Here is an 11,851-nt window from a genome sequence, read left to right on the forward strand (position 1 = left end):
CTCTGCTTCTCTCTCTCTCTCTCTCTCTGTCTCTCATGAATAAATAAATATATTAAAAAAATAAATAAAACCAGATGTTTTAAAAAAAAAAAAAAAGAATTTTTTTACCCATTTGAGACAGAGGGACCATGAGCAGGTGGAGGGGCAGAGGGAGAGGGAGAAGCAGGCTCTTTGCTGAGCAGGGAGCTGGATGCTGGGCTCGATCCCAGGACCCTGAGATCATGAACGGAGCCGAAAGCTCACACTTAGCCAACTGAGCCACCCAGGCACCCCTGAACACGTATTTTCTTTTACATTCACAACAAATACTAGAGCTATTCACATTTTAAAAACAAACACCTTGGGCACCTGGGTGGCTCAGTCGTTAAGCGTCTGCCTTCGGCTCAGGTCATGGTCCCAGGGTCCTGGGATCGAGCCCCACATTGGGCTCCCTGCTCAGCGGAGAGCCTGCTTCTCCCTCTCCCACTCCCTCTGCTTGTGTTCCCTCTCTCACTGTGTCTCTCTCTGTCAAATAAATAAAATCTTAAAAAAACAAAAAACACCTTGATGGCTTCCCCAGTGTGCTCAGAACATACTAACCTGAATTCAAAGGCATTGTGGTCCCAACAGTACCAAGCTCTCTTACCTCCTTCCTACTCCCTGTTTGGAACTTAATGGCCCAACAACTGAAAACTCCCTATGTCATGCCTTTCTTACCTCTGCATATATCAGCCCCCAAACTCAAGTCTTAGTCCAGGGGTTGAGATTCAGATAAATGTCACCAACTTGAAGAAGGTTTACTCTCTCTCCCTCTCTTCTCCCACTGGCCTTCCTGTGCTCCCAACACCACATTCAGCTAGTTCTTGTGACTCTGAACATTCTTTTTAGCCCTCTGTTCCTCTTATCACCACATTCACAGGCGCAGCTCTAAAGGCCTCAGGCCTCTGTTTCCGGATGAGATGGCTTTTTTGCTTTAGAGCTGTTGTCCCCGTGGAGGCACTTGGCTTGTACAGCAGATGTTGCATGAATCAGTAGTGGTTCATTTTATTATGGAAAAGTATTCCATCGTATGTGTGGGCCTCTGTTGACAGACATTTGGATTTCCACTTTTTAGCTGTTACACATACAGCTGCTTTGACCATCTATATGTGAGTCTTTGTATGGACAGCTTGTTTTATTTCTCCTGGGTTAATACCTAGGAGTAGGATGATGAGATCATGTTTATGTGCATATTTAACTTTCGAAGAATCTGCCAAACGATTTTCAAAGTGGATGTGCTATTTTGCACACCAGCAGTTGCAGTTGCCTTACCAACACTTGGTATGGTTAGTCTTTTTAGTTTTAGACATCCTAATAGCTGGTATCTTACGGTGTCTTAATGTTTTAATGTGTATTTACCTAATGACTAATGAAATTGAACATATTTTAATGTGCTTCTTGGCCATCTCTACATCTTTGGTGAAGTGCCTGAACCATTTATGTATTTATCATCATGTTGTTATTAAGTTTCAAGCTCTCTCTATATTTTGCATATATACACACACATATATACCAGATATGTAATTTACAAGTATCTTCTACCTCTCATTAATGTCTTTTTTTTTTTAAGATTTTATTTATTTATTTGAGAGAGAGAGAGAGAAACAGCATGAGAGGGGAGAGGGTCAGAGGGAGAAGCAGGCTCCCCGCTGAGCCAGGAGCCCGATGCGGGACTCGATCCCAGGACTCTGGGATCATGACCCGAGCCGAAGGCAGTCGCTCAACCAACTGAGCCACCCAGGCGCCCTAATGTCTTTTTTTTTTTAAGATTTTATTTATTTGAGAGAGAGAGAGAGTGAGAGAGCACGAACAGGGAGAGAGGGAGAAGCAGGCTCCCCGCTGAGCAGGGACCCCGATGCGGGGCTCCATCCTAGGAACCTGGGATCATGACCTGAGCCAAAGGCAGACACTTAACCGACTAAGCCACCCAGGCGCCCCTCATCAATGTCTTTTGAAGGACAAAAGTTCTTAAGCTTGATACACTACATTAATCAATTTGTTTTATGATTTGTGCTGAAATATCTGTATGAAAAATACACTGGGTGGAAATAATGGTAGATTAGACATTACGGAAGAGAAAGTTGGTGATATTGAAGATGTACAAAGAGAACCTATAAGCGGAACAGAAGAAAGGATAAAAACAAACAGCATCAGTGAACTGCACAGCAATATCAAACAGCTGATGACGTGTTATTAGGCCCCAAGGAGCAGGTGTGCACTCTGGCTGCTTGTTCGAGGTGCTGCTCCTGGCCCTGCTTGAACTCCGGGAGTTTTCCCTCCAATCCTTTTTGTTGGTTCTTTTCTTGGCCTCATAATTCCCTCACACAAATGCTAGTTAGTACTAAGCTACACATCCATGTGTCCTCTTTATTCTTCGGTGTTTTGCGCTGTGAACTCGGCCACATTGGCCTCCTGGCCTCCCAGATCCATGCACTCAACTCACAGAGACCACTGGGCTCTGCCCGAGTTCTCCCTCCTTGCTGTGCATTCTGAACACCAGATGGAAAGCTGGAGCAGTCCTAGAACTCAACTCAGTTCCTTTTTCTTGGGGGTCATGGGCCTTCAGTGTTTAGAACTGTTGTTTCACATATTTTGTGTTTTTAGTTTTCAGGTGGAAAATAATTCTAGTTCCTGTTCCTTCATCTTGGCTGGAACCAGAAGTCTCATTAAATCCATTTTTTTTTAAAGATTTTATTTGAGGGGCGCCTGAGTGGCTCAGTCTTTAAGCATCTGCCTTCAGCTCAGGTCATGATCTCAGGGTCCTGGGATCGAGTCCCACAATGGGCTCCCTGCTCAGCGGGGAATTTGCTTCTCCCTCTCTCTCTGCTGCTCCCCCTGCTTGTGCTCTTTCTGTCAAATAAATAAATAAAATCTTAAAAAAAAAAAAAGGATTTTATTTGAGAGAGAAAAGGGGCAGAGGCAGAGTGAGAATCCCAAGCCGACCCCACACTGAGTGCAGAACCTGCCACAGGGCTTGATCCCATGACCCTGAGATCACGACCCAAGCTGAAACCAAGAATCAGTCGCTCAACCAACTGAGCCACCCAGGTGCCCCTCTTTAAGTCCATTTTTAAAAGCATAAAATGTGGAAACCCACCCTACAGATACTAACATATTAAAGTTATAATAATAAAGATAATATAGTGCCATTGTAGGAAAAAACAAACAGACCTACAGAATGCAATAGCCCATAAACAGACCCATGTAAATGTGGGAATGTGGTAAATGATATGGGGGCACCACATACTGGAAAAGAATGGATTGTTTTTGTACACTGGGTTAGGAAAATTGGCTCAGTTTACAGATACAAAAAGCTGAATCTCGACTTCACACCATATACAAAGTGACCTCTACATAGATTAAAGACATATATAAAAGGTAAAATCATAGATACAATTTAAAAAACATAGGAAAAAATATTTTTTTAAGTAAGCTCTACACCCAACATGGGGCTTGAACTCATGACCCTGAGATCAAGAGTTGCATGCTCTACCAACTGAGCCAGCTGGGCGCCCCAGGAAAATATTTTTGTATTCTTTGTGTGTGCAAGGATAGCTTAAGACCAAAAAGATGCATACAACACATAGAAGAAAACGACAGGTCTCATGTCACCAAAATTACGGATTTCTTTTCAACCGAAGCTTAAGAGCAGCGGGAAACAGATTTTCCCTCAGAGCCCTCAGAAGGAACCAACCCTGCTGACCTTTCAATTTCAGACTTCCAGCCTCCAGAATTGTTAAAATGTCTGCTGTTTTTACCAAGTTTATGGTGATTTGTTACAGTAGCCAGCACAGATAAAGAAGAGTTTCATAATTTCAGAAACTCCTATTGGACAGCGCTAATTTAATTTAATTTTTTTTTTTTGAGAGGAGAGAGGGAGAGAGCATGAGGGTGGAGGGGCAGAGGGAGAGGGAGAAGCCAACCCCCTGCTGAGCAGGGAGCCCGACCGGGGCTCGATCCCAGGACCCTGAGATCATGACCTGAGCCGAAGGCAGATGCTTAACCGACTGAGCCACCCAGGCACCCCTGGACAGTGCTGATTTCGAATATTTGTGGAACTCTTGAAAATCCAGAAGAAAAATTCATAGCAATGGAAAAATGTACAAAGAATAGGAATAAACAGTTCATTCAGGGGGAAATTTAAGTGTCTAATGAGAATAGTAAGTGGGGCACCTGGACGGCTCAATGTCAGACTCTTGGTTTCGGCTCAGGTCATGATTTTGTGGTCAGCTGTAGGATCAAGCCCCAACTCAGGCTCTGCGCTCAGCAAGGAGTCTGCTTCAGATTCTTTCTCCCTCTCCTTCCCCCACCCCTCCCCGCTCACTCTCAAATAAATAAAATCTTAAAAAAAGAAAAAAGAATAGTAAGTGACTTGTGGCCTCTCCTGCATGAGAAGAAAGCAAATTCAAATACAACTGGGTCACTGCTAAACAGCTAGCAGACTGGCAAAAAAACCCACAAAAAACAAAACCTGATACTCAGTATTTGTGAGAAATTAGGGAAATAAAAACCCAAGTGCACTGCTGGTAGGAATGTTAGCTGCTTTAGTCATTCAGAACAAACTGACAATCTTGGTGAAATTAAGTATGCATACCCCTCAATTCTCACACACATCCCTGAAGAGCATGATTGAGGGTTTTCATGGAGAATCATGACTAGTACTGCAGCTACCTGTGTTCTTCCCAGGGGTGAGGACAAGCGAGTGGGGTGGGTGCATACACTAGAAATCCTATGCGACGGAGAGAAGCGATTAAATATCTGTGCTTTCTGCAACATGGATAAATCTCAGATGTGGTGTTGAGTAAAGACAATAAAGATCGCAGCAGAACTTTGAGGTAAGTTAAAAAAAACACAGATGTATCTGAGAACACATCAGAGTGGTTGCTAATGAGGGAAGAAGGGGATGGGCATGAATGAACTTGTGGGACTAGAATCCAAACTGAGCAGGATGGAGACACCAGGGCAAAGGACAAGGAAGTCCAGATAAAAGTGGATGAGGGGGAAAGGCAGATCCCAGACACCGCGAGGCCACATGTTTAACGATGCAGGGAAAGGGCATCTGGGTGGCTCAGTCAGTTAAGTGTCTGCCATCAGCTCAGGTCATGATCTCAGGATCCTGGGATCAAGCCCCACATCGGGCTCCCTGCGTGGTAGGGAGTTTGCTTCTCCCTCTCCCTCTGCCCCTCCCCACAGCTTGTGCTTTCTCTCTCTCCTCTCTCTCTCAAATAAATAAAATCTTTTTTTTAAAAAAATGATGTAAGAAAATCATTATGGTTTGAAGCCAACTGCCAATAAGGAATTCTTGAGACGTCTTTGGTGCAAAAAGGTGATTTTATTAAAGTACGGGGACAGGACCCGTGGGCAGGAAGAGCTGCAGTGGGGTCATGAGGAGTGGCCCATTATATACTTTCAAGTTGGGAGGGGGTTAGGGATAGAGTAAGTCTCTAAGGAATTTTGGAAGCAAGTTTTCCAGGATCCTGAGGGGCCTAGCTGTTGTTGGGAAAGATCGTTTATTACTATCTAACAAAACCTGAGTCATGAGACCCTTCAGATGTGTATCAGTGGGTCACATGCTTGGGAGATGATTGCCAACATGTATCTTGGGGGGTAGAGATAAAGGAAGTTTCGAAAGGAATTTCTTTTTTTTTTTTTTTTAAGGTTTTATTTATTTGACAGAGAGGCACAGCGAGAGAGGGAACACAAGCAGGGGGAGTGGGAGAGGGAGAAGCAGGTTTCCCGCCAAGCAGGGAGCCCAACGCGGGGCTCAATCTCAGGACCCTGGGATCATGACCTGAGCCGAAGGCAGATGCTTAACAACTGAGCCACCCAGGCGTCCCTCCAAAGGAATTTCTATATGTTAAAGTAGATTTACAGGGTCCTGGGGGCCGGCCTAAGACCGCCTTTTGCCCTTAGCAAAGTACCAACATTGAGGCAGCTGAGTTCCTAAAGGAAGGTCACTCTGCCTGTTTCAAGGACTTGTCGATGGGCTGTTAACGGGCTGTAGGTAGTAGGAAATTTAATAATTTTTCTTCTGCCTTTGTTTCCCACATCATTTAACAGTGTTAACAGAGTTGGGAAGTCAGGGAAGCTATCTCGGCCCACCCACTCCTCACCTAAGAGCCTAGGGAAACCCGTCTCTGTTACACATGACCAAAAGAACAGAGTAGCAGTTGAATCCCACGCAGACTTACGGAGAGAAAAGCATAGTAACATCCCTACAGATAAAAGAGTCATGGCAGAAATCCACGCCCAGAAACAGATAAAAACCGTAACCACCTTTTATCAAAGCTAAACAGGAAATGGCCGCAGTTAGGAAAGAAATGGATGCACCAGAGGTGTGGCAAAGCTGGGAGGCTGGGGGTGTCAGGGGCCCAGCCTCTCTCTAGACCCAGGTGAAGCGGCTAAAACTCCAGTCCCCCAGGCCAGTGTCCTTGGCAGTTCCTGGCTGTCCCTGAATGCCAGATCCAACAGCCCTAACACCCAATCCTGAGATGAGCAGGGAAGTGCCAGCTCTACAACCTGGTCCTCAAGAAACTTTTCCTCTCTTTGCCTTTGATCCTGTCTGCCCCCTTTTGTTGTCCTCCCCCACCCCACTCCAGCTTAGCAGCCTCCGAGAGCGGGAGGTCTTCCCAAGGGCCAGCACTGAGGAAGCCCGAGGCCTGAATGGCCTCCCAGCGCGGGAGGACCTGGGCTCACCCTCAGAGACCAGGAGAGTAAGCAGTTGCCGCAGGCTGTGGGGAGGGGTCTGGGTGGGCCGGTCAGCATCCCGCAGTCACTGCTGGGGCCCCAGAGCCGGCCACACAGGGCGTTCAGCATGAGTTCGTACAGGCTGTGAATGAGCTTTGGGGAGAGAGCAGGGAATCAGTTCTGTTTTGTACACAGAAGCCATCATAATGAGAATTTCAAGAAAGGCCACATGTCTAGATTTTGCGTAGGGTTAGGCTGGGGATGTGGCTCTGGGGGTCTCGGCCCAGAGGTTACTTCCAGTGGTGCCATGGACAGTAGTAACGATGGCTGTGTTGTACTTATCTCTACCTGCCTGACCTCATGTAAGCTTTGCAACAAGCCTGTGCATTCGGTTCCATCACTGTTACTATTTTACGGGTGAATAAACAGGCTTTCAAAGGCCGCATGGCTCTTCAAAGGCAGAGCGGGGCTGACAGCCCCGGAAACCCGTCAGTGTTTCAGGATCAGACCGGTGGTTTCTGTTCCACGTCAGAAAATTGTAAGCTGAAATATCTTCGGGCACCAAGGAGAAAGGCAAAGTCTCGACCAACAACTGAGGCATCTAGAGCCCAGCTGCAGGGCACAGGGAGGCCATGAAGATGCTCCAGGAGAGTGGTGTGTCCATCCACTGGCCACACAGAGCTGAGACCATGATGAGAAGAGAAAGGGAGAGAAGGGGGCAGGAGAGGGAGGCTCCTCCAGAAGGTGGTAGGGATGGAGAAGGTCCACTGGACAGGTACACAGTCAGTCTTTCAGGTGGACTGGGTGGGCTCGGTGGGCTAAAAGCCTGGGCGTCCCCAGCACCCCTGGGAGAATGGTGGTCCACGGGGGGAAGGAGCAGCTTCTGAGGATGGCAGTGAGCTCAAAAGCAGAAGCGCTCGGCCTGGGTACCAGCTCCAGGGCATCTCCCAAGCCCAGGCTCACTTACTGGACCATGCTGGGGCAGGGCTGCTCAGCTCTACCTCTGCAAACCCAAAGCTGGACTCAAGTCCTTCAAGAAGCCCCTGGAATGAAACCCTATGGAGCAGAAAGGCTGCAAGTCCATGCTGACCAGCCCTGCAGAGCAGCTGACGGGACAGGCTTGTGGCTCCAGCTGGTCTGAGCACAAGCCCACAAAGAGACCCCAAACCTGGTGGGGGGCCAGGGGAGGGCAAGAAAGAGATGAGATCAGGCCTCACAGAACCTCACAGTGGCCCCAGTCCTGGAACCTAGCTGCACCCAGGAGCTGAGACGCCTGGGTTTCTCAGGCCAGGGCTGCCAAGGGCTCCCACTTCGATCTGTGGAGGACACCCCACGTGCACGACAGGTCAAGAGGGGTTGCAGCAGGCATAGTGCCCCTAGGAAGCCAGAGTGAAGAACCCCTCCCGCTTCTGCCCTGCTGTCTAGACACACTGCAGCGCCCCACCCCCTCCAAAGGGATGAGTCACTCCTCAGAGCCTGGCCCGCCCCAGCTGTTTTTGATCCTCAGGGTCACAGCCAGCTCCAGGATATCAAGGACAGCCAAGGAGGGTGAGGGCTTTTGGGAGGGTGGGTGGTGGTCGAGTGCACACCCCACAGGGGCCCGGGGTCCGCCTTCTCCCTAGCTCTAGCACTGCACGGGGAGGCCCAGGCTGGGGAGGGGACCCACCTGGAGCTGCCTAATCACCGCATGTCACAGCTCAACTGGGTCACCCAGGAGACTGAGCTATTTCTAACTGCAGCAAATACCGTCCCCACAGCCCCTACCCAACGCAGCAGGCCCAGGAAAGATGCTTTCTCAAGGTCTGAGGGTGGACAGAATTGCCTGTCCCTCTGCCTGAAACAGGGAAAAAGGGGCCCACTTCGCCCCCCTCACCCTGTGCTCTTCCCTCCCCTCTCCCCAGTAAGCACACAAGACAGTGGTTTTGGTCTAAAATGATGGACATTTAGACATTGACGCCAGGCTCCTGCCTGACCAGCGCCGTGCTGGGGCAGGCCAAGCAAAGACAGAGAGGTAGGGAGCGGGCACTGTGGGGGCACCAGCCAGGACCTGGGGTCGCTGGTGGCCGCCGGGAGGTGGGGTGGGGAGGGGTTAGCCACAGAGACTCCACAAGTGCCAGGTCCAGGATGGTCAGTCAGGGACTCACGGAGAGCCGAGTGCACCTTACCCCTCCTGGTGATGCCAGGTGCCCGGCTCAGGAAGCAACCTTGGCCAGGGTGCTCAGGTCTTCCTGGGAAGGGACAAAGCCAGCCTTCAGTCCAGTGGGTAGCCGCATCACCAGCCAGATCCTGGGCTCCTGGCTGCCAACGCGAGTAAGGGGTGGGATGGTGCTGTCCATCGTGCTGTGGTTGAGGCTTGGGATCCAGGCCACAGCGGCAAGGTGTGCTGGGCAACGCTGGCCTCAACCCTTCTGTTCTCTGGATACAACACTGTTGTCTGAGACGAGCCCTCTCCTCCCAGCCACTTGCCCGCACTCACCATGGAAAACCCTCATCAGAAGCAACACCCACAAAAGAAAATGAGAGGCAGCCCCGGATAACTGCCAGCTTCCCCCAAGATCAGGGGACACTCGCCCCGGGACGCGACGATCGGAGGCTGGGTCCACCCGCCACGCCACATCATGGTTTGCAGCATGTCAGACGCCTAAGTAGGGAAACACCACCAGACGCTGCTTACCCACACTTGAGGCTCCTGCAAAGCTTGAAGGGGGGTTTCCCAGGAGGCTCTGGCCGGAAGCACACACTCTGGCCAGGAAGCCAGCCAGTGCCAGGGCCACAGACCCCCTCGGACAGCACTGGACGGGTGGCTGGCTCTAGCAGTGGGCCCAAGACACTAAGGCACGACGCTAATCTAAGCCCACTGGGGTGAGGTGGGGAGAGGACTGGCTCCAAAGGGCCTCCTCGAGTCGGCAGAGCACACGGTGACCAAGCAATGACGACAGCCTGTTTTTTCCAACTTGGCACAGGCTGCACGTGGAGGGCGATGACCCGGGGATGCCAGTGGCTCTTGCTAGAAGGGGCTGTATGTCCTGGCGGCCCCTGGAAAGGCCTCTGGAAAGCAGGGAGAGCCCCGGACGAGGCTGGCACCCCTGCGCAGGCCCAAGGGCCAGTCCCGAGCTGGAGTCTGGGAGGCGGATGCCGGGCTAGGAAGGTCGTGCAGTGACTCCAAGGCCCCAGCGGGCCGGGGCCCTACCGGTCTCCAGCAGGCCCCGCGCGGAGATCCTAAGGAGGGAGCAGGAGCAACGAGTGGGGAGCGGGCGCCGATCTCCGGCAGGCAGAGCCCCGGTGGGCCGGCCGCCTGGTGCTTCAGGGCTGCCTGCGCAGGCCCGGGCGCCCGAAAGCCGGGTGCATGAGGTTCTCGGTGATGTAGGCCACGAGCAGGCAGATGACCACCAGCATGACGCAGATGGAGCCGCCCACCGCCGTCATGGCCACCACGATCTCCCGCATGCCGGCGGGCTCGGCAGCGAACTCCACGCACTCGGCGGGCCCGGCGGGCTCCGGGGCGGCGGCGGCGGCGGCGGCGGCGGGCTCGGCGCGCAACGGCAGCGGCTGCAGGCACAGGCGGTAGCGCACGCCGTCGTGCACGTCGGGCAGCAGGTAGTCGCGGCAGGAGGCGCCGAGCAGCACGCGCTCGCACGGGAAGCGCGTGTAGGCGCCGCGCCACGAGCAGTTGAGCGCGAAGGCGCGCACGCGGCGCGCCTCGGCCGGCGCCAGGCGCCACTGCACCAGCACGCTGCGGTTGCGCAGGACGCTGGCGCGCAGCGAGCGGCCGACAGAGGCGTGCGCCGCGCAGCCGGGCGCCTGGCAGCGGAAGCCGCGCGCAGGGCTGCGGAAGCAGAGGCGCCCGCCGCCCGCCTCGGGGCCCTCGGGCAGCACCTTGTAGGGGCACCAGGGCGCGTCGGCCGCCGGCTCCCAGCCCGGCGGCGTCGGGGCGGCGGCGCAGGCGGCCAGCAGCAGCAGCAGCGGCGGGGCGCGCATCCTGCGGCTGGGCGGCGCGGCGGGGCGCGGGCTCGCGGGCGCGGCGGAGGGTCACGCGGGCCGCGCCGCCGCAGCCGCCGCCGCTCCCCGCGCTCCCCGGCGCGCCGCGCCCTCCGCCGCCGCCGCCGCCCGCTCCGACCCGCCCCCGCGCCCCGTGCGCGCTCGGACCCGGCTTGGCGGAGGGGGCGGGGCCGCCCCGTGCCCCGCCCCCCTTAACCCTCGCCGGCCCGCGGGCCCGGGAGGGCTGATCGCGAAGGGGAGGGGGCGGCCAGCGCGTGGGGCCGGGCGGGGGCGCGGCACTGCAGTCCCCGCGCGCGCGGTCCACGCCGCCTGTCCCTTCTTTTGTCGCCGAGTGGGCGGATTCCCGCCCCTTCCTCGCCCCCGCCGGGCCTTTCCTGAGGCTTTCCGGGGGACCGAGGCCCCAGTCGTGGCCCCCGAGGGCAGTCCCTCGACTGCCCTTGGCCGTGGCTCCCGATAGGGAGGGGAGACAGCGGCCTGGAGCGCGCAGGACTCCGGGTCACTGTGTCCCGGGCCGCCCCCTCCAGATCCGCGGTGGGGACCCAAAGTAAGGGTCGGTCTGCCCTGACGAGGAGAGGGCGAGGACGGAAACTTTCCTTCGCCGGTTTAGAGACGGACAGCGCCCACATGGGAGGGGCGCCGGAGAGAGGAGGATTCCTTTGGTGAAAACTTGAATCGCTCTTCTCGTCCAAGAGCATCCTCTGCTCCAATCAGCCCTTTACTCCTCTCTTCCCTGCACAGATAACGCCCTGGGCTAGCCCTCCCGATATTCCGCGAAGGGGGTCAGGGCGGAACAAAAGGAACAGTCTCCCACAAGTTCACGTGGTGCACCGACCGGGGAAGGAGGGACACACACCCTCTCCTACTCTTGTCTTCAGGACCTGCCCAAGACCGCCCCGTCCCTCAGTACCACCCCTGCCTAGAGCACCGGGCTCTCAGGACACCCCTCCAGGGCCAGGGGTCCGCCTGACCCGACTGGACTTGATGCAGAAACACCTCAGGTGCGGGGGGCTTGTCTCTGGCTGAGGGGGGCCACTCTGTGCCCTGGGCAGGGAGGTGAAGAGTGGTCCCCGGCAGCTGTCCTGTGGGCCCTGGGTTCCCTGTAGCTCCTCCCAGGTGCGGTTTTCACGGGGGGGGGGGGGGGGGGGGG

At 54.0% G+C, this 11,851-nt stretch overlaps 1 protein-coding gene across 1 annotated transcript; it reads right to left on the reverse strand.

The window, feature by feature from the left end:
• Positions 1-8,625: 8,625 nt before the first annotated feature.
• FNDC10 (fibronectin type III domain containing 10) lies at positions 8,626-10,687 on the reverse strand. The gene is made up of 2 exons (XM_081817289.1): positions 9,380-10,687; positions 8,626-8,933 (listed from the first exon to the last, which is right to left on the reverse strand). Exon 1 carries the CDS (start codon positions 10,681-10,683, stop codon positions 10,009-10,011), a length of 675 nt encoding a protein of 224 aa, XP_081673415.1. The 5' UTR covers positions 10,684-10,687; the 3' UTR covers positions 8,626-8,933; positions 9,380-10,008.
• Positions 10,688-11,851: the final 1,164 nt, after the last annotated feature.

The sequence above is a fragment of the Leptonychotes weddellii genome, chromosome 4 (assembly GCF_054177405.1).
Source record: "Leptonychotes weddellii isolate Sample4059 chromosome 4, ASM5417740v2, whole genome shotgun sequence".
Lineage (NCBI taxonomy): Eukaryota > Metazoa > Chordata > Mammalia > Carnivora > Phocidae > Leptonychotes > Leptonychotes weddellii.